At 36.5% G+C, this 26,710-nt stretch overlaps 1 protein-coding gene across 1 annotated transcript; it reads left to right on the top strand.

Annotated features, from left to right (window-relative positions):
• The first annotated feature begins 17,756 nt into the window (after positions 1-17,756).
• Positions 17,757-19,215, top strand: LOC109147377 (B3 domain-containing protein REM20-like). Its single transcript, XM_019295035.1, has 3 exons — positions 17,757-18,201; positions 18,288-18,538; positions 19,168-19,215. The coding sequence occupies exons 1-3, from the start codon at positions 17,757-17,759 to the stop codon at positions 19,213-19,215; spliced, it is 744 nt and encodes a 247-aa protein (XP_019150580.1).
• Positions 19,216-26,710: the final 7,495 nt, after the last annotated feature.

The raw sequence follows: 26,710 nt of genomic DNA, 5'->3' as shown, positions 1-26,710 counted from the left end.
AAAATTTATGAGTATTGTGTTACGAGTTTATGTGTATTATATATTATGTTAGATTATGTGTATTATATTTGGAGTTTATATGTATTCTACTATATAATTCTGTACATACAAAACATAGATTTTTATTAGAAGTAAACCACAGAAACAGAAAGCAGAATGGCCAATAAAAAAAAACCGTTATAATTTGCCCGCATGTAATCATACCTTTCCATTAATTTAACATTTGAAATAAATTGCATTACTAAGTAATAAACGTACGTTAAATTCACGCGGGGAATCGATCTCATTCCACTACAAAAACGTTAAATTCTCATGCGGTTGAGTGTCTCCCGTGCGGTTGTGAAGTTAAATCTGAGCCATTGATCTTGCTTAAATCAACATCCAGGATTACTAAAATTATAAAAAAAAAAAATCGTGGAAATTTGGTAATTTTTGTATCTATGTCAAATTTAAGGTGTGTGGTTTTTGTGATTAAGGTGCGTGAGTTTTGTACTTTAGCTGCGTGAGTTTTGTGCTCAAGGTCCCTCTCTCTCTCTCTCTCTCTCTCTCTCTCTCTCTCTCGCTATATATATATATATATATATATATATATATATATATATATATATATATATATATATATATATATATATATATACACTCAGGTGCGAATGAAGCGCTCAGGAGGGAATATGCGAACGAATCAGCGCATGAAACGTGTCCAGATCTAATGATTAAAAAAAACACGGTGACATTTCGTAAATAATTGAACATCGAAGTGCAAGTAAAATGTATTACAAGTGCATGTAAAGGTATTATAGGTGCAAGTAAAATTTACACTGAGCATCAATACAAAGTGCACCTATAGTTATAAGTAGTTGCACCTATAGTTATAAGTAGGTGCACCTAAGTGCATGAATGTTTGCGGGAAGTGAATGTTAACAAGGCAAAATTACATGCACTCATAGGTGAAAGCAGGTGCAACTATAGTTATAAGTAGTTGCACCTATAGTTATAAGTAGGTGCACCCAGGTGCATGAATGTTTGCGGGAAGTGAATGTTAACAAGGCAAAATTACATGCACTTATGGGTGAAAGTAGGTGCACTTGTAAGTGATTTTACTTGCACTTCGATGTTTAATTATTTATGAAAATGCCACCGCGTTTTTTTCTAATCTATTATATCTAGACATGTGTCGCGCGCGGATTCTTTCGCATTTTCCCTCCTGGGCAATTATTCGCACCTGAGTGCATCACAATATACAGACCGGAGAGTTAAACGAGAGTTAATGGGCCAATTTATGGCCTTAAGTGTATGCCTTAGTTGATTCCAAGGAGACCCACTATAAAAGGGCTCCTCAAAAACTGTAAAGGTGGCGGCAAGTTCAAGCCAAAAGAATAGACACACATACTTACAAGAGCCATTATTTCCCTTCCATTTTTGACCTCCCTGGGCCCAAAAACCCTAAAACCAACCCTGGCGCCGTCTGTGGGGACGTAACGAAAGGTTACGCTCGCTCTTAGACATCGAGAGAAGAAGTCAGAGATAGAGTAGAGAGACAAGCAAGCAGAAACAAAAGCCTAAGAAATGACTGAGGAACGAAGTCACGCCTCCGATCGTCATGGCGTGCCAGAGGCAGACCTGAGAAATCAGTTGAACCAACGGAATTCGCAGAGCCAGGGAGATGACTCGGCACCTCAAAACCGGCCTCCGTCGATAATACCCCTCACCCCCGCACAGATCGAAGCCATTGCTCGCGCTGTAGTCGTGCCCACTTGGGAAATGAGAGAGTCATCGGTCTCCCGACCGCCGAATTCGCAGCCGCAAAACTAGCACCCGCCCCAAAGGTCTGATAGAGGCGGGCGAGAGGATCGGAGGGTGGAAGATCCACCAGCTCTGTCTGTGCACTCCAGACTGGGTCCAAACACGACCCAACGCTCGGCGAAAGAACGATTGGGGAAAGGGGCGCCGAGCCGAGAATGGTCAAGTCATCAGAATCATGAGGTCGCCTGAGGAAAGACTCGTACGCGAGTGCCATTCGAGATGGAGAAACTGACAGCAGCAAAGTATATATGTTTATATATATATATATATATATATATATATATATATATATATATATATATATATATATATATATATATATATATATAAGAACCCATATTTAGGTAGGAACGTAAGAACTAATCTAAGCCTTTGAACCTCATCCGATCAATGGTTTATATTAATTAATAGTAATAAGAAGACGATTAATATAATTAACTACAAGGGACACTAAGGTAATTTCAACCACCTAAGAATTAATAACTAATATTATATTTTAAATTACTCCAAGATTATAGGCGAAGAAGATGATTTTGGACTCTGTAACCTATCTACAATTTCGCGAACGACAACACCGATGTTGACAGATCTCCCACCAATGCCTGTGCAGTTCTGCCGGAGCCGTGCATCCCAAAACAGTCGAAGCCGTGGACCAAGAGTTCTTCGCCATTGAGGATGATGGCAACACAATACCAAGACAGTAAGTTCTATATACGAATACGTTATCATGGTTGTGTTTGTAATTGAAATTGTTTGGGACTAGTAATGGAGTGTGTAAGCATGCACCCAGAGATTGCATTACATCCAACAGCACGGTGAGGAATTGCAAGCGGATACAGTAACATCCATGGCCTCCTCATCTGGGTTCTCAAGCCAAAATGGCACACCCTGATATGCTGTCGTGCACATACAGACCTGGGCATATGTGGCTGTGTGCACCCAGAGTTAGGGCATCATCATTCGTAGCTTCTGTGGATCAACATCATCACCGAACACCGTGGTCCACCCACCCGCCATTGTAAAGAGCAAAGGATCAGGGAAGCGATTGAAATCATTAAAAGAAATTGCATCAGACCAAGCTGCAAAGGATCCAAGGAGGTGTCGGACTTTCAACAAATACGGACACCATGATAGCCGCAACTGTGAGCTCCGCCCGAAGACCAAGATTCAGAGAACGGAAAAATGTGGCAAACCAAATGAGCCCATGCGCTGATGCAGAGCACCTGAGTTCACTAGTGTGTGCCATCCAGAGCTTCTGCACTATATTTTTTTTATTTTTTTTTGGTCTTATTCTTTGTTAGTCTATTTATGTACGAACAAATGTCTACCACATAGTTTAAACATATTCATATACATTTCGGTAGGATTTCGTTAAAACCAAATTTTTTTGAATTTGCTTTTGGAAAAATTAGACTGTGATAGGCAGGGTGCACTTGTGTTGACCAGAGGGTGCCACACTGGATGAATACAGACCATTTTGGTCACAATGGCACCCACTATAATCGTGAAGTGCACCTCAGGTCACCAGTATGTGCCATTCAGAGCTTCTGCACTACATTTATGTATACACAATTGTCTACCAAATAGTTTAAACATAATCATACACGTCTAGGCCGGAATTCATTAAAAAAAAGTTGTTTCTCAATTTGCATTGGGAGAAATAGATTGTAATGGGCAGTGTGCACCTGTACTACATAGAATGTGCCACATTGGACGTCCCCATACCATTTTGCCCACAATGGCACCCCTTACAATGCTGAAGTGCACAGACCGACCTCCGAAACAGCTTCTACTAGGTAGTGTGCAATTCTAATGACAAAAGTGTGCCAAATCGGGCAGAATCAGAACATCACCCCTCCAAAGTAGCAAAAAGTCACTAACATCATTGTTGCCACGGTTGGTAATCGTGATCCGACCTCTAGGAAGCACAAGCGTTGCCTCAACATCCCCTTCACGAATAGGCAACGAGACACTATTTCCCAATCACAAAGGCATCGTCTCGGAGTCAAAATTCTCCAACAGCCAACGGCCCATCTGTCCAGGAGTCTTCATAACCTCCAGGTCTAGCAGCTTCCCAAACCCCATATCACACACTGCACTGCGCTGCCGACATGAGAACTTCTTACGGACATTAACAAGTATGCGTGCAGAGCACCTCGTCTTCAAACTCTAAAAACGAGCAGCCTCCTCAGGAGTCAACTCATACTCGGAAGCTTCAACATCATCATCCACCTGCCCAGGTGCCACAACCTCAGCCTGAAACTCTGGACAAAACCAAAGGACAACATATCAGGCCTAAAATGCATACACATAAGAACACAACTGCACATAGCAAACCCAGCAACCCACAAACACACCATAAGGGCACACACGTAAGAAAAAAACTACACACTAACAAAACCCATTACCATTATAAAGTCCGATACATACACCGACCACTGCACACACCAACCTACGGAGATGCCACACAACACCAATACACACACATATAAGCCCCCCCCCCCCCCCACCCCCCACTTAGTTTATTTTTGAAACTACTTCAACATACTTCTTTAATAAGCTCAAACTTTAAACACATAGGACTCTCATCACGAATCCCGATATTAGAGAATTATTCGTAAAAATGAATGATGTACTAACACTCTGTAAAAACATTATTACCATTAAATATACTAACACAAAAACGTGGATAAACTATATAGGATCTATAAACAGCCAACCCATAAATTAATAAAAACACGTTAAACGTAATACTATTTCAAATGCAACAACTAATTTCAATTTTTTTTTTTTTAAAAAACATATCCCAAGTCCACATAAACTAATAGACTAAAGTCCACTATGAAATACTACTAAGGCACACACGAATGATCACAAATGCACACAGTAACCGCAGCCAAACTCCAGCACACCACAAGGGCACACACAGAAGTACAAAAATACACACACTGTAATGAAAACCCCCCATAGTAACCGGGGGGAAAAAAAAAACCCACACCACTGCCCCTGACCTCCCAACAGCCACCTACACTGGACGGCAACCCCACACCCAAACCCACCATACCAGTCTTTCATTCCATTCTTTCTGTTGCCAATCAAATCCCATAAATTGCAGCTAGAAATAAACCATCCTTTTGCCTCCATTTCAGGAGTCATCACTTACTGCCTTAAAATGCTTCAGGTTGCATCAGATTAATTCAACATCACCCTTCCAGCCTCATGAAAGTCAAATCTTCCATTGGTCCACCAAATTATGTGGACCATTTTCTTTCTTCAATCAAATCTGTAACCATACACTCAGGTAAAAACTTGCCAGTAGCTATTTGTGACGTGGAACACTTCTCGAGCATGAAACTATTTATTCATAACTTCATCTACAAATTGTTAGAGCATTTTATGCATTCACAATACTCTCTCCTCAAGCATTTTATGCATTCACAATATGTATAACAAAATTTAACGCAATATCACAGACCCAACACCGAACTCCACTCTCAAACACCAAGCTACACCAAAAACACAGCTAAACAAATACAACAAAATCAAACAAATACACAAATCATATATAAAAAAGAACACACACACACAGCCCATACGAATCCGAAATTCAAAAAAAAAAAAGGTGAAAACTGACTTGGAACAGTAGCCGACGAGGTCGCCGGACGTGCGCGCTTAGGGTTCCGAGCAATGGTGCCGGTCATCTCAGATGGGAAGTCAATCGATGAAAGGGAGATAGCGACGTTGGACTCTGAACACTACCTACGGTGAACTCCTACAGCGAAAGGGAGATAACGACATTTCAGCGAAAGACTCTCACTGCCGCACGCAAGATGATATCCATTGTCCAAATTACCCCTACACGGCTCTAACAAACGCATAACAAAAAATTTTAAAACAATTAAATCTGGACCGTAGATTGATTCAAATAAATGGATTAGATTAGTTCCTATGTTCCTACCTAACAATGGGTTCTCATATGATTTCTATTCTATATATATATATATATATATATATATATATATATATATATATATATATATATATATATATATGTATGTATGTATGTATGTATGTATGTATGTATGCATGCATGCATGCATGCATGTATGTATGTTTGTGTGTGCTAGACAAATTAAAAATAACTAAGTATAATGTAAAGTAAATGTCTATTGTTGTTTGATATTAGTTTGTGGCTTGATGCTAAATAGCAAATGATTTTCAATTTGGTCGCAGCTTAATTAATGCGTCCAAATCCTTTTACAATGAAAAGGTTTTCAATATCACATTTGACAATATCTCAAAGCAAAGTGTAATAAAAGACTTAGATTTATCTGTGTAGAAAAGACAAAGGTTTTTTTTTTTATAATAATAATAGAGCGTTATTACATGTAATAATAGACTTAGATTTATCTGTGTAGACTTAGACTTAGATTTTATTTTTATTCAACACAAATAATTAGAAGCATCCAATGATTTATACGGCATTTAAAAATAAATAAATAAGTTAAACGTCATTCTTACTTTTGATGGTATGAAGATAAAATAAATTTGCAGTCCTTGTGTTTATGCAGGGCATCATGTATAAGATAAATTTGCAGTCCTTGAAATTGCCCTTGGGCAAAGAAATCCTATTGTGTTAACTCCAATTTTGTTGCACAATCGATGAAGACATCTAAAACGTAGATAATTAATAAAAAATGAAAGACTAAAGAAATGTTTTTAAATATCGAAACATTATAAAAGATAAAAAAATACTTACATTATAAACACTTGTATTATGGACACATCGAGCCATCTCATCGTGAACAAGTCTTTAATGTCTTGGAACATCACGTAAATGGAGTTCACGTATGAATGATGGAAAATTGCCTCCTCTAGGTCCACATCAATGTATTCTAAAAAGGAAGGAAAGTTTCTTAGATGACGCACAATTTTTTGGATTCATCTCCCAAGTGCTACAACACATCATCTTCAACAAGAGGTGGTTGTAATTTTGTACCAGATTGATCACCACTTTCAATATTCATCATATTTGTTTGTTTTGAATTTTACTACGAATCAAAAAATAAAAAGGCTTAATAACAAGTAGAAGATATTCAAATTGAACCAAATATTAAAGATATTTATTATTACCTGAAGCTTGTTTAATGGATCAATAGAATAACAACTGCTCCGAGTTGGTGTGCCTACCATTGGACTTGCTTGTGCATTCTTCATCAAATATTCTAGCTGCGATTGCATAATTTCAAACTCAGATTGCATCTTTTCCATTGTTTATTTTCTAATATTTTCAACCACATTCTCATACATTTTCTTCTCAATGATCTCCTCAATATCACTAACTGAAACAACCCCAACTGATTTTCCACGACTTATGTTCTCTGGTTTACCAAACACCTTCCGGATATTGGCATGCACTCCAACACCTTTAACATAGCCACCGTGCTCATTGCTACCAAGAGTTGCTGTCAATACATCATTATGTCTTTTTGCATAGAATCAGCCTTGACTTATCTCTTCACACTTCTCGACCTATTTCAACACAAACAAGATTTAAAAATTGCTTGTTAGCTAGCATTCTCATCAATACTATATATATATATATATATATATATATATATATATATATATATATATATATATATATATATATATATATATATATATATATATATATATATATATATATATATTTGAAGTATTTGTATTACTTACAATTTTATCAAACACTCCCTTTGTTTTTTCATTGGGAATGTAATAACTTCCATTTTCAGATTATTTAGATCTCGCTCGAAAAATCCAAACTGCGATCACTAGCTACTATGGTCGATGTAATAGAAACACAAGAAGATTATGAAGACAATGGGTCGCATATCAACCACTCAAATTGCTTTCCAACATTGCCCCCAGACCTTAAAAAGTGGGGATGCTCATTTCGTGCTTGCAACTCCCTATACTTTTGACTTTTGGCATAAAATAGAATTTATTATTAAATAATAAGATAATAGTAATAAAGCATTAAGACTAATAAAACATGATTATTAAGGAAGTGAATTAAGTAGTGTACCTTGAACTGTTCAGTTTGATGATTTTCTTCAAATTTGTTCCATTGTTTTTCATTCAAGTAGTCATATAACTCTATGAGAGAGCTATATCTAGGGTGCTTTTTGTGGATGAAATCACGCACCAATCTTGTTTTGAAATCTTTCCAACGTGCCCGCGCATTGTTCAAAACATTTGTTCATGTTTCATCAAGGGTATTAAAGTCTTTCTGAATAACAACAATAAAATAACACTTGGCAACTGGTTCCCCGCGGAACGATCGTTCTGATTCGCTGCAAATGGGTCTTCCGTGTTAAGCGCAAATCGGATGGGTCGGTTGATCGTTTTAAATCGTGACTTGTCGCTAAGAGATTCTTGCAGACTGCTGGCTGGGATTATTTTGAGACACATAGCCCGGTTATGAAACCGGTCACGGTCCGTGTCGTTCTGACCATTGCTTTGAGTAATCGCGGGGGCTTGCGCCAGCTAGATATCAATAATGTGTTCCTTAATGGAACATTGCATGAGGAAGTGTTTATGGAGAAACCTCCCGGGTTTGTTAATCCATCCTTTCCGGCTCATGTCTGCAAACTGACCAAAGCCTTATATGGTCTTAAACAGGCTCACAGGGTTTGGTACTTGGAACTTTCCCAGTTCTTATTGCGTTATGGGTTTTTGATGTCACAGGCAGATGCGTCTTTGTTTGTTTATTCTGCTAATTATATTATTGTTTATTTCCTGGTGTATGTCGATGATATTATACTAACAGGAAACAATGTTGCATGGGTTGATCGATTTGTTGAAACTCTGTCAGCTCGCTTTGCCGTTAAGGACCTTGGTCCCTTGCATCACTTTCTAGGTGTTGAAGTAGTTCCAACACCAACTGGAATGTTCCTGTCTCAGAGTCAATATATCACAGACATACTGGTTTGTTTTGAGATGGATGGTGCAAAGGCTGTTTCAACACCACATGCAACAGACAAGTTGCTCCCTGTGCAATCTAGTACTGCTACGGTGGACATAACTCAGTACCAGCGTCTTCTTGGCTTGTTGTAGTACCTGGTCATCACTCGGCCTGATGTGTCCTATGCAGTTAACCGGCTCTCACAGTTCATGCATATGCCTATGGAGGTGCACTGGCAAGTTACGAAACGGTTTTTACGCTACCTGAAGGGTACGGCGTACCATGGGTTGTACCTTCATGCTGGGCAGCCTCTCTCACTGAGTGTGTATGTAACACCCCGTGTTACGGCTTTTAATCCCGGACTAATCATTAAATCAATCCCGTTAATAATAATTAAAAAGGGTTTAAAATTGGTTAGGATTCCCTTCAATTAATTAGTGTGGTCCACAATGGACCATGAACCCTTATCCTTAAACCAAATCCTTAATCCTATAAGAAATAGGATTAGTCGACCCTTACCATTCAGACCCTAGTTGGGACTCCTAAATCTATATATAGGGACTCAGGAAACATTTTAGAAACCCTACCACAGTTAATTCTACCACACACCTACAAAGGGATCCCCTGCCACCAAACGTAGAGGAATCCACTGGAGGGAAATCATAGAGAGAAGAACCTTAGTAGCCAAGGATATCGATTAGGGCTAAGAGGTAACCCATGTCTCGACAAAACCTATTTTCCTTGCTATATCTTATTCATTTGCTCCTTTGAAATATGATTTTGTGCTTGAGTCCTGATAGAGCTTTGCCTAGGATTTATGTTGTGTTTATGTGATAATCTTGATGTTCTTGATGTTATGATTGATTATATGAATGATCTTGTATTTTGATTATGTCTAAAGCCCTATGTTTATATCGTGGATTTCGTATTATGATGTTCTTGGTATATTTCGATGGGATTATGCATGATCGGGTGTTGAGTAGCCTAGGACTTGTATTTAGGACTTTGCATATATAAATTTCTTAATGTTCTTGTGGTTCCGGATACTCCTGAACCGTTATATGATTTATGTTGGGTCTTGGTATGTTTAGGAATCATGTTAGAACGTACTTGGTGTGATTCTTAGTTTAATTCCGTTAATTGACCACCCGTCACCTACCCGCTGCCCGTGTCACTGTTCCAGCGGGCAGCCGGCGGGCGGTGGTCTGCCCCCCGGCCACCCGTTGGAATAGCGTGTGGCCGCCGGCGAGTGGTCCTCCACTCGCCACCTACCCACTAGAAACCGGTCGAGGTTCGTGATGTTTCCCCCCCCCCCCCCCCCGTGTTTGTTGTTTCCCTGTGTCCCGTTGTACCCTGTTTATCGTGTATCAGTCTCGTTTGGTGTATTAGGTATCGTTCTAGGAATTTGTGTGTAATACGTGTCGTTGTTGTTGTGTCATGATTGTTATTTGGTTATGTGTAAATTGATTGAATGATGATGAGTATCGTGGTCATTGCGCAATGGCCGGTGTAATTAATGATGATGATGATGAGATTGTGATTAGTGGAAATGAATTGTTGGCGGTTGGCACCACTTGTGCCCGGTCGTTGTACTAAAGATATAAGCCATAGCGGTGACTGTGCTAAAGGCACACACCCACCTTCGACTAGCTTGCCGTTGAGCATTGGTCAGGTTATAAGTGCTACGGTGTCATTTTAGAGCTATATGCGCTAACCCCTTGATAGTGGCACTATAGGTGCGGATCATTGAATGGCACTGCGGCACCATCTTGTTATGTTGGTGGTTGATAGGTAGTTTGTCGGTGGGGGCATGCAGTTGCCCGGAGGCATAAGGGGTGGGGATGTAAGGGTGGCCTGGAGGTATAGGTAGGAACTGATATACGGATAGAGGGGAGCTACAAGGTTGGAACATGGTATAAGGTTGGTGGATGAATTGTGTGCTTTGATGACTACTTGCTAATTTATTGTCTTATATGCCTTCGTTGCCTCTAATTGTTATTTGTATGTTCATCTGCCTGTTCTGTCTTGTATTGCATTCCTAGGTTGCATATTAGTCTTTATGATTATTCTATACTGTGGAGTCTGTTAATGTGCATTGAGTCTTGATCTTGGATTTAAATTTTGAGTATCGTAAGTATATATGTGTACCAGTTTCAAAATGAGTTTCTTATATCTACCTATATTGTACTTAACACGTTGGAGTGGTTTAGCAGCATTATTCGCTGACGGTTGTTATACCGAATGTTTTTAGGTAATGAGCATTAGCTTCGGAGCACGCTAGTCAGAGCCTTGGACTTAGTTTAATTATCCTTAGCTCAGTAGTTGGCCTGCGTGCCTTGGGATTGTATTTGAATATTGAATTAAGGTTTTAGTATGCTTAGTTAACTTAGCCTGTGCACCTAGGTTCTCAAACCTAGGTGTGGCATAACACCCCGACACTTATGGTTAGCTCTATGCTCTGTTTGGGATTCGATCGATGGAATTGCCATTATTTTTATAAGTTTTAAATATCTCGGAATTTAGGGGTGTTACAGTGTATACAGATGCTGATTGGGGTGGCTGCACTTCTAGTGGGCGGTCTACTACCGCTTACCTGTTGTATCTTGGGACCAATCTCGTCTTTTGGAAATTCCCACGTCATAAATCGGTTTCGCACTCGTCTACAGAAGCCGAATATCGAGGCTTGGCGAATGCTGCTGTAGAAGTTTTGTGGGTTAAGAATCTGTTGCATGAGCTTCGGTTGCAGCTGTTGGGGCGTCCGGTTCTGCTATGTGACAACCTCAGCGCTACGTATGTCTATACGAATCCGGTGTTTCATTCGCGTATGAAACACCTCGCGTTTGACTATTTTTTTGTTCGTGACCTGGTTTGTAATGGTTCACTGGTGGTTCGGCACATTTCTTCGTCTGATCAGCATGGTGATTTTCTTACGAAGCCGTTGGGCCGTTCATTGTTTCTTCTGTTCCGTTCTAAGATTGGAGTCTCCCACGGATCCTCCATCTTGCGGGGGCGTGTTAAGGATATCTGTGGCTGACATCCTTTGTGTATGTTTAGTTCTAGATGCATTCCTGTTATGTAGCAGTATTAGACTGGTTGTTACAACAACCTGCTATCTTCTCTCCATTGTATGCTATTTAAAGCTGATTGTTTACATCAATAAGATCAGTCAAGTTCATAATCTATTATCTTGACATTAACACACACGCACACACACACACACAGATATATATATATATATATATATATATATATATATATATATATATATATATAATGAAGTAATGATCAATATATAAATTAAATTAGTGGTTATTACCTTAAGATCCTATCAAATCAATTCTTTAACCTCGCTGGAGACTTGAGTCCAATTTTTAATGTTAATGTCTATGTGATTATGAACCAAAATGCCAATGTTATTTGCGAACCTCTTTGCATTTGGGCCGATATGCCTATTATGTTCATTGAACTAAATTGCAATAGACTCATCTTCTGGCTTCTTCTTTTTCATTTTCCTGCAAAATGTAGGTCCTCTTGCTTTACGCACTAGGATAGGCTATGTATGCTCTTCAGGCTCTAGCATCGGATTTGTGTGTGTATATATATATATATATATATATATATATATATATATATATATATATATATATATATATATATACCTGTACATGCATAAGATAACTATGTTATTAAAACATGTTATAAAAAAATAAGACTACATTTTAGAAATTATACAATTAAATGGTCGATCCACAATCCTTTTTCATGATCAGTACGCATGTAATTAGTATCAATGCTATGATCACCTAAAGCCAACGGTTGAATACCAATAGAAAATGGTGGTATTTCATCAAATTGGTAATATTCTTTTTCATCTAGAACATCACGAACACCAACGATACATCTTTTGCCTTGTAAGAGAACTGACCACTTACTATCAATAGGATCAGAAACATAAAAGACTTATTTAGCTTGAGATGCAAGTATAAACGGTTCATCATGATATCCTAGCCGACCAAAATCAACTAACGTAAAATTCAACCAGAGGTTTCACCAGCAATAACCGGAGCTCATGCAATAAATTCCTAATCCATAGGAATTTGGTGGCAGCGTTTGCCAAGGCTCGATATTCAGCTTCGGGAGACGAACGCGAAACAGACTTCTGACGTGTGCACTTCCAAGAAATAAGATTAGAGCAAAAATACAATACATATGCGGTGGTGCAACGACTATCGGTGGTGCAGCCTCCCCAATCAGCATCGGTATACACACTGAGTGATAGTGGTTGCTCAGTACGGAGGAACAAATTGTGACACACCATACCCTTTAAATAGTGTAATAGTCGTTTAGCAGCCCGCCAATGCAACTTTGTAGGTGTATCATGTATGCATATTTGAGAAAGACGATTAACAGCGTAGGATACATAAGGTCGTTTGATGACCAAGTACTGTAACAGACCAAGAAGTCGACGAAATTGAGTGACATCAACAGGTGCACTCCTAGATTGTGCAGGAAGTAATTTGTCTATAGACGCTAACGGTGTTGAAATAGCCTTTGCACCATCCATCTTAAACTGCACCAGTATATCAGTTATATACTGACTCTGCGACAGGAACACTCCATCAACAGTTGGAAACACCTAAACACCGAGAAAATGATGCAAGGGGCCAAGATCCTTAATAGAAAATTGAGCGGACAAAGTCTTTGCCATGCATCATGACACGCCGTCGAGAGGCACTAGCATAGCTGGCAACTAGACGTTGCCATGCATAATGGGAAGTCGTAGCCGAAGAGATGAGTGGCTAGATTGTATCAGTATAGCTTCCCATATGTGCACTGACAATAATTTGGTCGTGACGGTACCAAATTAAATGGTTTGGGTTGGTGACGGTTTGAGCAGGATCAGTGAATTTGGTTGGTTCCTTAGTGAAACCGTCAATGTAGCCTAGGAGGTTAAGACCAACAATAGTAGTTCTTTTGAATAAGCCGCTCTGCAATATGCATCCGAAGTTCCTTCGAACGCATATTGTTTTCTATTTAAATAAAAAATAAAAAAAATTATATAGTGGCATTTTAATTACAAAAATGTCACCGCACCCCATTTTACTCGTCCAATGTTTAAACTTCGGACGCATATTCTTAATTTTTTTTGATCATTTTTGTACTAGTGATTCACATGATCACTTTTGACAATATGAGAAAAAGTAAAGTACATAGTAATAAATTACTAAAATTTTAGTACTCCGTATCTAATAAACAACAAACATTTATTTTTAATAGAGTTTTATTCTTCCTAAAAGGTTGAAAGATACCTTCCCAGCGCATCCCCTTGGCAGCATAAAATTCTCCATTAGAGAGTCTTATCATCCAACCCAATCCCATACAACCTTCCATCTTGACAAATCACAACTTCTGTATTCAAATTTGAAATTTTATTTTCCAAAACTAATTAGATTTAGAGATTATGTGTATTTAAGACTAATTGAAATTTTATTAAACATCTTCAATGTCACAGGATGTCATATTAATTATTAATAATTAAAAAAAAAGTATAACTTTTTAAATTGTAAAACGTAACATGCAATTTTTATGTACAGTAATTTAAAATAGTCAATTTTTTTTTTGTTATAAAATTAAAAATGTGAAGTATCCCATCAAATATATAATATCGTTACATATGATATTTATCATCATAAAATGATTAAGATTAATTGTAAAATATTTACCTTTAACTGATTGCACTTGTTCTGAAACCAAAAGTTGATCTGAATACTGTTAGGAACATGTGTATTTTTGCTTTTGATGATAACAAAAATTATAAAATTTTAGTCCCCAATTTATTTTAGACTTAGGAACTCTATTAATTTGATTCGAATAGTCCGGATAGTAATTACTTGAATAGTTACCGCTCGGAACTCTATTAATTTTGTCGCAGCTTAATTAATGCAGTTCGAATCCTTTTACATTGAAAAGATTCTCATTACCACATTTGACAATATGCCAGCAAAGCAAAGTGTAATAAAAGACTTAGACTTTACTGTGTAGTAAAGGCAAATTTCTTTTTTTTTTTTTTTTTTTTTTTTTTTTAATAATAGAGTTTAACTACATGTAATCTAGCTAGAGATGACCTTGATCCTCAATAGTGTAAAATTAATTGATTGTATTTATTACCCACGGTGTATTTCATTCTCGTAATTTCACAATTCATCTCGAAGTGTACAATTTAAAAATTTGCATCCGTTACGTTCCACCAAACCTGTATACCACTGTTGGAAATTATATAATTTCCGACCACAAGTGATATCAAAGCTAATAACAGGGTCACAAAATAGAAATAACTGATAATCTCAATAAAGAACCCAAATGTATGGTAGAGGACTGCCCGTGAAGAAAAATGTCATGTAGCCATCAACCTCCTATATAGCCTTTAGCCGAACTCAAGTGTTGTCGAGCTTGTCAAATTCTTTGCTTAATCAGTGTTGTAAGTTCTCTTTTTCACTTATGAGATTATTTTCGGTTTGCTTTTTATTGTTTTGTATGTGTTGCTTTGTTGTTTTTAGTTGAACTTGTAGTATAAATTTGCTAGTTGATTCACTTTTGGAATTTCATTATAGAGATTTACTTCTTTTTGTTCTTCACTTACACTTAAATGCATAGGTATGCTCTCTCTCTCTCTCTATATATATATATATATATATATATATATATATATATATACACTCATCTTTCATGTCTTATGTATATTGAGTGTATATATATATATATACACTCATCTTTCATGTCTTATGTATATTGAGTGTATATGCATGTGTGAGGTTTCTTTGTTGATTGCTGAAAAATCATCATTCATAAACAAAGTGAAAAAACTATCGCATTAACACAATTACAAATTACCAATTATAAAGCGGAGTAAATTAATTTTATGCAATTGCAGGATATTATTCAGGGGCTTAATGCTGAATGTGTCTTTTTTTTTTTTTTTTTTTTGTTTTTGGGTAGCGATGAAAATTTACAACTACTACCTGAGAGTTTAAACTAGGTAAACCACACTCATGTATAATTGTCCACAAACTACACATGAGAGATAAATTGCACTAGAAAGACGATGTGTAACGAATTTGACCAAAAGAATGCATAAGTTGTTTTCATCTTTATAAGTGTGACGTAAATGTACTAGTTAGTTTGGTAGTACTAGTTGACTCAGTTCGGTGCCAAATGTATTGTCATGTTTTAAAGGGTAACGTAAAAGTAATTATTATATTTACATTTAATGTACATGTGTTAATATAATTAATTTTTATGTAATCTTATTTAATGCATTTGAAGTCCTTCAATATTAAGAATATAATGTACATTCTCATTATCACTTTTGACAATGTGAAAAAGTAAAGTGTAATAAGCTATTTAAATTATTTTAAGTTATAAATGTCAATTATTTATTTTTGATATAATTTTATGACAAGTAATTTGGGTGTCGTGTCGCTTGAATGACAGTAGTTTAATTTGATTTTTTTTAAATACTCCTAGATTATGGATTGCTTAGTTTATATTGTAATTCTAAAACAAATTAAGCCAATAAAAAATCAAAAAATAACTCCGTATTAATATTCAAAATTTTCAACTGTATGAGATTACTATAATCTACATTATCCATCACAATTAATTAAATAAGATTACAATAATCTAAAATATCCGTTACTATTAATTGAATGAGATTCCTATAATCTACCGTATTCGTTACAAATAAATAAGCATAATGTCATTTAGAAATTCTAACAAATTATTCTTAATTGAAGGGAGAACTTGTGATACAGAGTTCGAAATGGCAAGCGAGCAAAAGAAGATTTTTAGCTTTTTGAAGCTTTTCGGCCAACAAACCTGCTCACAGAAATTGGTTTGTAGAAATATCCTTATTTATTTTTTATCCTTTGTGTATGTGTATGTACAAATGAATCTAAAGATGTTTAAGCTAGAATATAGCCTTTTGTGTTTTTAGATGGATAAATCTTAGTGTGTTTTTAGTTGGATAACAGAAAATTCTATTGTAAAATTTTGCTAAAGTAGCGACTTAGGCAAAATCTATCCTTTTAGGCAAGATAGACTAATCGGCCGGCTTCTTTTATTTATTTATTTATTTATTTATTTTGAATATTCAATTTTGCTCAAAACATTTGCAGCTCACGAATGTTTTTCGGCTTTGACTCCATTTTCTGCCTTCGACACCACAGTCTAAGCCACGTACCGCTAAGTTTTCAACTTCTGATCTTTTAGGGCTTTGATTCCATTGTGTGGACCATGTTTCATGCAATAATTTTCCCTTCGCTTTTACTTTTCTACTTTCTCTTTTGGTCTTTAGTGTAATTTATTTTTCCAGTAAGACTATGACGTATCATTTTTTATTTTCTATTTTTTATTTATTTTAATGGTTAAGAACTTAGGTGCTGCTCATAAATTGCGCACTGGTCCTCTAATATATTTGACAACATTGATAGGAAATTCTCATATTGTATTTGTTTTAATTACAATCTTAAGATAAATTAAGACATTATGATAAATAGATGCTCTGCATGTATATTACTTGCCATTTAGAAATATTCACAAAAACTATTCATACCCTAACCAATAAGAAAGAATATTTTATGGAATGGATTTTGGGTTGTTGTTTTCATTGTCGCTTGTTTTCTTATTCAGAATAGAAGTGTGTGCATCAATGAGGTCTACACATATATACTAATGCTTTATATATATGTGTGTGAACGATAAAATCTCTTTTATTTTAATAATTAATGATAGACAAAATAATATTTTGCTTCTGACTAAGATTGTAATTTTAAGACAAATTAAGGCACTATTTATTTATGAGTTTACTTGAAATTGTGCTTGCCTTTTTTTGTGTTTCATTGTTGCCTAAACCTAAACCTTACATTCCTAATGTTGAAAACAATTGTGTTTTTTCATCAACTTAACAAATTTAACATGTTTCTTCAAAAAGGAAATTCCCAAATCATACATGGAACTAGAGAAGAGATATCCGCGCAAGGTTGTACTCAGGAATCGTATGAAGAAAGTTTGGAATATAGAGATAACTGATACTGGAGATTGTTGTTTTTTCAAGCATGGTTGGACGAAATTCGTAGAGGATAACTCTTTCATCAATGGAGATACATTGGTTTTTATCTATGACCATCCTGCTGTGTTCGACTTCTTCGTACTTGACTCATCCGGCTGTGAAAAGATAATAATTGAAGGTGAAGAAGCTCGAGTGAAGGGGTTGAAAAATAATAATGGCAATGATGTTAATTTTCAAGATAATGCTTTTTTGGTAGAGTTTGATGTCAATATAGTCACTCAAGTTAAGAAAGACGAGGATGAGATGGATGTAGAAGAAGAGAACAATGATGTTGGCTTTCAATATCATACGTCACGTTCCAAGAGAAAAAGAAGCATTACTGAACGTAAGTTAGTTTCTCTTGATTTTCTCTTTAATTTTCATTTTGTCATATATTTCATATACTATATTTACAGAGTTTTCTTAATTTAGGTGGATCTAAGAGAGCTGCTAGAGAGAAAAAAAGGGATGCTAGTCCTAAAAAAGGGAATGATGGTCTTGGGAAAAAGGATGCTAGGGCAAAGAAAAGGGATGTTAGTAAAAAGAAAAAAAATGTCAGTGTGATAAAAAAGAGGGATGTTCGTGATCATTTTGGAGTCGAGCTTTTTAGCTCAGGACGTTTCGCTCAACCTAAAAATCCTTATTTTGTGATCAAAATCAGGCCAAGAAGACCCAGTGATCTGGTAATTATTCTACACGTACACTGCATTATATTTATTCTTAAGTTAATGCATGAGTGAAAGCTACTTTTGGTATCCGGAAAAACCTTTGTAGCTATTTTCGACCACTTTTTGCTTTCGACTTGATTTAATATCACTTTCAAGTAGGCGAAAATTCCATAATTTCCAGTTGTGTACTAATTGTTTCTTATATTAATAAATAATTCAGAATTATAATATAAATATACATTAAAATTCAAAATCCATAACAGAACTAAATATAATATATAAATACTATAGCATAATAACTTAATTGTTAAATTTTTTTAAAGGCAAATAAATATATATCAAAGCTAATTACAGGGTCACAAAATAGAAATAACTGATAATCTCAATAAAGAACCCAAATGGATGGTAGAGGACTGCCCGTGAAGAAAAATGTCATGTAGCCATCAACCTCCTATATAACCTTTAGCCGAACTCAAGTGTTGTCCAGCTTGTCAAATTCTTTGCTTAATCATAGTTGTAAGTTCTCTTTTTCACTTATGAGATTATTTTTGGTTTGCTTTTTCTTGTTTTGTATGTGTTGCTTTGTTGTTTTTAGTTGAACTTGTACTATAAATTTGCTAGTTGATTCACTTTTGGAATTTCAGTATAGAGATTTACTTCTTTTTGTTCTTCAGTTGCACTTAAAAGCATAGGTATGCTCTGTTGAGTTTGTCTCATATATGGATTAGGAATATGAGTTTGTCTCATACTAGGAGTTGGAGTGAAACGGGTAGACCCATTGTATAGGGATTAGATGCCTATAAATATATTGGTTGTATCCCTAATGGGTTGTGTCACCCCTATCACCATCACTAAGAATATAAGAATAGTTTCACTCCCGTGGACGTAGGCACATTGCCGAACCACGTAAATCTTGTCTTTCTTTACCCTTTCTGCCATTATTTTTGTTCATGTTGCATGGTGCGTGTTGCTAACCAGTGGCAACTACTGGTTAGTGGAGCATTGGGCAAGGCACACGGGTTTAGTGTGACTTTGCAGGGGCGCTGTTGTGTTGGGGCAGCGTGGATACCAGGAGGGGATATGGACCTGGTATAGGCTAGATGCAAGAGGTCAGCTGAACGGGCAGTTAGCATGAGTCGCGGCTGGTATAACAAGTCGACGGCTGAGGGCGAATGGCTTGGGACGAAGCGGTTCGTGTACATGCACTGGTAACGTTTGATGCTGCGTATGCGTGTGGCTGGCTAGTTGGGATGAGCATGGTTGTTCCTACCCATGTGTATATGTGAGACAAGTCTTTTTCTCCTAAGGGACATATTTGCTAAGGTGGAGATTTGTTGAGTTATCTTTTTCTCTCCTAAGGGACATATTTGCCAAGGTGGAGATAGTCTTTTCTCCGAAAGGGCATATATGTGAAGGTGGAGATGGTGAGATAAGTCTTTTCTCCTAAAGAGCATATTCGTCAAGGTGGGGATTTGTTGAGTTATCTTTTCTCCTAAAGAGCATATTCGCCAAGGTGGAGATTATTGAGTTTGTCTCATATATGGATTAGGAATATGAGTTTGTCTCAAACTAGGAGTACGAGTGAAACGGGTAGACCCATTGTATAGGGATTAGATGCCTATAAATATATTGGTTGTATCCCTAATGGGTTGTATCACCCCTATCACCATCACTATGAATATAAGAATAGTTCACTCCCGTGGACGTAGGCACATTGCCGAACCACGTAAATCTTGTCTTTCTTTACCCTTTCTGCCATTATTATTGTTTTTTGTTCCTGTTAATCTCAAAATGCTCTCTCTCTCTCTCTATATATATATATATATATATACCCATCTTTCATGTCTTATGTATATTGAGTGCATATGTGTGAGGTTTCTTTGTTGATTGCTGAAAATCCATCATTCATAAATAAAGTGAAAAAATTATCGCATTCATGAACACAATTAGAAATTACCAATTATAAAGCGGAGTGAATTAATTTTATGCAATTGCAGGATGTTATTCATGGGCTCAATGTTGAATGTGTGTGTGTGTTTTTTTTTTTTTTTTTTGGGTAGCGATGAATATTTACACAACCCTAGTGTTTAAACTAGGTAAACCGCATTCATGTATACTTGTCGACAAACTACATATGAGAGGTAAATTGCACTAAAAAAACGATGTGTAACGGATTTGACCAAAAGAATGCAGAATTTGTTTTCACCTTTATAAATGTGACGTAAATGTAATAATTAGTTTGGTAGTACTAGTTGACTAAGCTCAGTGCCAAATGTATTGCCAATTTGCCATGTTTTAAAGGGTAACATAAACGTAATTATTATATTTACATTTAATGTACATGTATTAATATAATTAATTTTTATGTAATCATATTTAATGCATTTGAAGTCCTTCGATATTAGGAATATAATGTATATTCTCATTATCACTTTTGACAATATGAAAAAGTAAAGTGTAATAAGCTATTTAAATTTTTTTGTGTATTAAATGTCAAGTATTTATTTTTTATATAATTTTATGACAAGTAAATGGAATTCACATTCGAACGAGAGAGAGAAGCAGAAATAAAACTTGCTTATTGGAAAATATATCTTCAGTGTTACAGATAACAAAGCATAGAGAAAGGTTATATACAATGGATAAAAAACGGGAAGAAGATATCAAGGTGGTTACAACCAACTAACAGATGGAAAGACAATAACACCCCTAACTGGTGGCTGCATGCTGGCTTGAACCGTCATCCTCCAACACCCCCCGTAAGCTGGAGCGTGTAGATTATGCACGCCCAGTTTAGACACAAAAGGACTGTTGATCTGGTTCCACATTTTGTTGGCAATCTGCCTTGGTCTAAACAGCATCTCACCACCTTGGTTGATGTTAAACCTTTTAACATTTCTGATATGTGAGCAAGAACATCTTGCATAACTCTTTTGAGAACTTGAATCGACAATATCTGCTGAGCAGTAGAGACAAGAGTTTCCAGGAAAACAATGATCTTATTTGCATATTCATTTCCCCCTTGAGAGGATCATCAGCCATCCAATTTACATTTTCTATCAGCATGAGAAGCCCATCAACCTTTTGCTTAAGCCATCCAGACAGCATCTCTTCAGCCTTATCACTGGCTTTAGTCAATGGAAACTGCCTCCTGCCCCTCTCCACCATATTGTAGAAATCAAGCTAGAAATCAGAAATCAATTGGAGAATGGCAGAAACAGATGTCATTAGAGTAGGCTTTAGCACTGAAGCATCTCCCTGAGTTCCTTTCTTGATTTTATTGGATGTGTCTGTTAACGTCAATGCTGAACTATAGCCAATTGAAGCACCACCAGCCATCATCACAATCTCAGCAGCCAATTAAAAAACATGAGCTAGAGGCAAGTATGCCACATAGACATCATTGGTTCCAAGGTTTGAGTCGATCACAGTCATAACTGCAGCCGCTGTAGCTACAATGTTGCCATGAGTTATCATAACACCCTTAGGCAATCCTGTACTGCCACTTGTATACATGAAAAGGATGCCTGCCACATTCAGAAGTGCAGTCGCAAATCCTCCATAGACAGCATTCATGTCCATGACATTCCACATAGTAGACCAGTTAATTCCCATTCCATTCAGATATGACTTGGTCACAACTCGTGTCCAATGTTTATAATCTGTAGCAAAATCTTCAGGAGCTGGCTTCCCATACACACCTGTCTCAGTACTCAGTAACCAATAAGGTGATTTCTCCAGCCTAGCAGGCCATGATTCTGGCCATTGAGAACCCCTCTCTAATTCAGAAGTTGGAACTTTGTGCATGCAAGCTTGCAAATGCACATTCCAGGCTCTTTCTTGAGCAACAATTATATTCACAAACTGATTGTCTGCAGCTTCCATTGATAGAATGGGCCTGCTACTTACAACCGCTCTACTTAAATCGGCCTTACAAACACCTCGAAGAACCTCCACCAAATTTTCTGCTGCCACCAAATTTTCTGCTGGAAAATCTCGAGGAGCAACATCAGGGAGGTGGAAAGAGTGCGCAGATGAAACGAGGAAGAAGAAAATACAGATTATGGAGATCATTTTGACCCGGCTCGATCTCCTTCGACCCATCTTCAATCCGATCCGAGATTTAGAGCAAAAATCAGAGCCTAAACTTCCACACATTACAACATTCTCTGCAGTAGTAATATCAAAACTACCAGACCGATTAAGGACAACATTTAGGCGGCAAAGAGAGAGAGACAGAGCGAGAATAAAAACTCTAATCGCAATGATCGTCTTATATATTTGACAACATTGATAGGAAATTCTCATATCGTACTTGTTTTAATTATAATCTTAAGGTAAATTAAGACATTATGATAAATAGATACTCTGCATTACTTGCCATTTAGAAATCCTCACAAAAACTATTCTTACCCAAACTAATAAGAAAGAATATTTTATAGAAGTGTGTGCATCAATGAGGTCTACACATACTAATGCTATACAAATATATACATACATATATATATATATATATATATATATATATATATATATATATATATATATGTATATATATATATATGTGTGTGTGTGTGTGTGTGTCGAATATAATAATGTGAACGATAAAATCTCTTTTATTTTTTTGTTGTCCAAAGGAATTCCTCCAGTCGATAGTCAGAAGACTAATCCCCCGTCGCTACTGTCAGCACACTAAGTAGTAGGGGACTAGCCAAATAGTTTGTGAAAATGCCCGTGTATCTTGAAATCAATTTAACACTAAAGATTCTACTTGATTTTATGTTACGAGACAATTTCGTTGTTTAATTAAATCAATTTAATCAAAGAATAAATAACGAAATTGAAAGCATAAATAAAGTAAAGACACAGTAGAATTGTTACGCAGTTCGGAGCACTTCTCATACGTCTGCGGGGCAACCCATGTCTGCCCAATCCACTATAGATGTTCACCACGGAGTATTACAAGAGTTAACTACAAACGGCTCACAACCTTTACCACTACAACTCTTCTTAAACACCTATTCAGGACTGAACCGTGCATGCCATAACCATCTTTGGTGTAGCGCTTCAGCTGTCACAAGTACTGACTTGAAGTACAGAATTAAATCACAAATATAACATAATCAATATTAAAGAAGTGATATAGGAAGCTTGCGTATGTGATTAGAATTTCAGAATTGGCAACTTCCTCTTTCGTTTTCCCTTCCTTATATACTGTACGAAATTCCATTTCTCCAATCCTTGATTGTAGCTTTCACATGTGGCTTGAATTCTTCTCAACCACATATTCTTTAATTTGAGATCTTCAGACTTGCTCTTGGTTCAACTCATTAAAGAGAAATCTCCACCACACATTTTTAGCTTGGTCCAATAATACTAATTACATCTCATACTAATTAGCATTACATACTAATAAAATAAACTAATAAATTAGCCAATCTAACGTGTACTAATTAGTACACTTACAGTTTGCTCCATTCATATGGGTGGGGCTGGGATCAAATCTCTTTTATTTTAATAACTAGTATTTTCTCCGTGCGGTGCACGGCTACAATTTAATTTGTTTTTATATTTATGTCGGCTGGCCGCTGGGAAGAGGGCAACGGGCAGCGGGCAGGTGGCGGGTGTTCGCCCCCCACCTACCCCCTACTGATACACAGGCAACTTTTCGGTCCCTGGATCTCTCGTGGAACCCAAAACCAGGTCCAGACACATTCCAACATGCAACAACAATACCACAGATTCAATTAACGGAAATTAAATCAAGAATCATTCCAAATATGTTCAAACACGATTCCTAAACATTCCAAAACTCGACACGAATCACGTAATGGTTCAGGGGCATCCAGAAACTCAAGAACATCAAGAAGTCTTTATGCAAAGTCTTAAAGACAAGTCTTAGGCTAGACTCAACACCCGATCATCTATAAACCCTCCCAAATATACCAAGAATATCACAACAACGAGATTCACGATATAAACCCAAGGGACAAGCTCTAGACATAATTAAAATACAAGATTACACATATAATCAATCACAACATAAAGATCACCAAGATTATCAAATAAACCCAATATAATTCCTAGGCAAAGCTCTATCAAGACTCAATCACACAATTACAAATACTATTACCAAAGGAGCCAATGAATAAGATATAGCAAGGAAAATAGGTTTTGTAAGACATGGGTTACCTCTTAGCCTTAATAAATCCTCCCTTGTCTATTAAGGTTCTTCTCTAAGATTTCCATCCGATTGATCTCCCTAGGCTTGGTGGTGGGGAATCTCTTGGGAATAATTTCGTGTAATATAACTATGGGTGGTAAGGGTTCTAATTTCTTTCTAATCCCCTATTTATAGAGTTAGGAATCCTAATCAGAGTCTGAATAGTAAAGACCTACTTTCTATTCCTAACAGGTATATAGGTCTAAGATTCTTAAGTAAAGGCCCACTTTCTATATTCCTAATAGACTTAAAGTCTTTATTATAAACAAGGGTCCATGGTCCTTCGTGGACCACATTAATTAATAAAGGGATCCTGGCCAAATTAAATCCTTTTTAACTATTCTTTAACGGAATTAATTAAATAATTAATCTGGGATTAAAGGGCGTAACACGGGGTGCTACATACATATACATACATTCAAACATACGTACGTGTGTGTGTGTGTATGTGTATATATATATATGTATATATATATATATAGATATATATATATATATATATATATATATATATATATATATATATATATAGTATTATTTTCAAATACAAACCCCCCTTAAAATACAAACTGTGTGCATGTAAATATGTTAATGTGTGCACGAGTTAATCCCAGATATTGTTGGCAGTGTTCCAGTGTGCATGTAATTATTTTAATGTGTGCACGGGCTTTGATAGATGGTTGTGATTTTTTCCTTCTACGCGCTGTGTACATCCAAGTATGTTAATGCGTGCACGAGCTTTGATGGATGATTGTGATTTTTCTTCCTACGCATTGTGTGTATGTGTGTGTGTGTGTGTGTGTGTGTGTGTGTGTGTGTATATATATATATATATATGTATATATATATATATGTATATATATATATATGTATATATATATATATATATATATATATATATATATATATATATATATATATATATATATATATATATATAAAGTAGGGTTCCAATGAGAACACTTGCTTCGGTGAGAACGTGAGAACAAATCTTAAATGTTGGTCCCGGTAGGGTCGAAAGAGAGTCTAGACGGGGGTAGGGGGGTGAATACACTTTTATCGATTTTTCAAAGTGACTCCTTTTGGAGTGATGCACAATGGAATAAAATGTTTCATTTTAAGTTCACTTTGCACAGTTTCGTTATGAACTCTTAATGTTTGAATAGTAGGATATGCAATGCACGAAAGATAAAGAGCAATAAATAAAGAGATATGGAAAGAGACATTTTTATAGTGGTTTAGCTGTTAACGAAACGTACTCCACTCTTCCTTCACAACTTCTGAAAGGGTTTGCACTAAACCTCCTAGTACAAATCACTTCAAGCTAGCTTCTTTGATCACTAAGCCGGACAACTACTTGGTAAGTTTTTCAACTCCTCGAGTTTACTCCGCCTCTATCAACTTCTTCCTTAGAGTTGAGTGTCAGGTAGAATATGTTGAGTTTGTCCAACAAGTTGAAGTCTTGTCTTGTTGTCTGGATGAGTCTTCACGTGACAAAAAATGCAAGACTTCTTCAAGTTTGTGAAGTGTAGATGATGGATTAGCCTTTTTGAAAACTTCACAAACACAACACGCTGGTTATGAAAAGCTTTTGAGATGAGAGTGTTTGAAGAACTTTTCTTAAGATAGCAACAATTGAACAACCAGCACCTTCTTCAATGGTGAAGAGAGGTATTTATAGGTGAGGAGAAATTCATCCGTTGGAGGGAGATGAAATTTCGAACCTATAACCAGCGGGTAATAACCAGTGAGCATAGAGTATTTAATATGGTTGTACTGTGTAGCTGTTGGTGATAAAAAGCAACATAGCTTTTCGTCCTTTTCACTAACAAGAGAGTACCAATCATTTAGTGCTCCTCGGTTTTTGTGAATATCGTTCCTAGAACACCTTTTGTCTAGAATGATTGCCTAGCTGAGACCACGACAACATTCTTGCTGTTTCATTTGATAAAGATTCTCTGACA

This window comes from Ipomoea nil, unplaced genomic scaffold, assembly GCF_001879475.1.
Source record: "Ipomoea nil cultivar Tokyo-kokei standard unplaced genomic scaffold, Asagao_1.1 scaffold1993, whole genome shotgun sequence".
Taxonomy (NCBI): domain Eukaryota; kingdom Viridiplantae; phylum Streptophyta; class Magnoliopsida; order Solanales; family Convolvulaceae; genus Ipomoea; species Ipomoea nil.
Note: the sequence above shows the minus strand (reverse complement) of the source record. Positions and strands in the feature narration are given on the sequence as shown.

Bases quoted from the DNA above. Each gene is read 5' to 3' on its own strand.
- LOC109147377 (XM_019295035.1), top strand. From the start codon at position 17,757: ATGGAACTAGAGAAGAGATATCCGCGCAAGGTTGTACTCAGGAATCGT. The intron at 18,202-18,287 runs GTAAGTTAGTTT...TTCTTAATTTAG, and splicing joins AAAAAGAAGCATTACTGAAC to GTGGATCTAAGAGAGCTGCT. The intron at 18,539-19,167 runs GTAATTATTCTA...TTGGAATTTCAG, and splicing joins CAAGAAGACCCAGTGATCTG to TATAGAGATTTACTTCTTTT.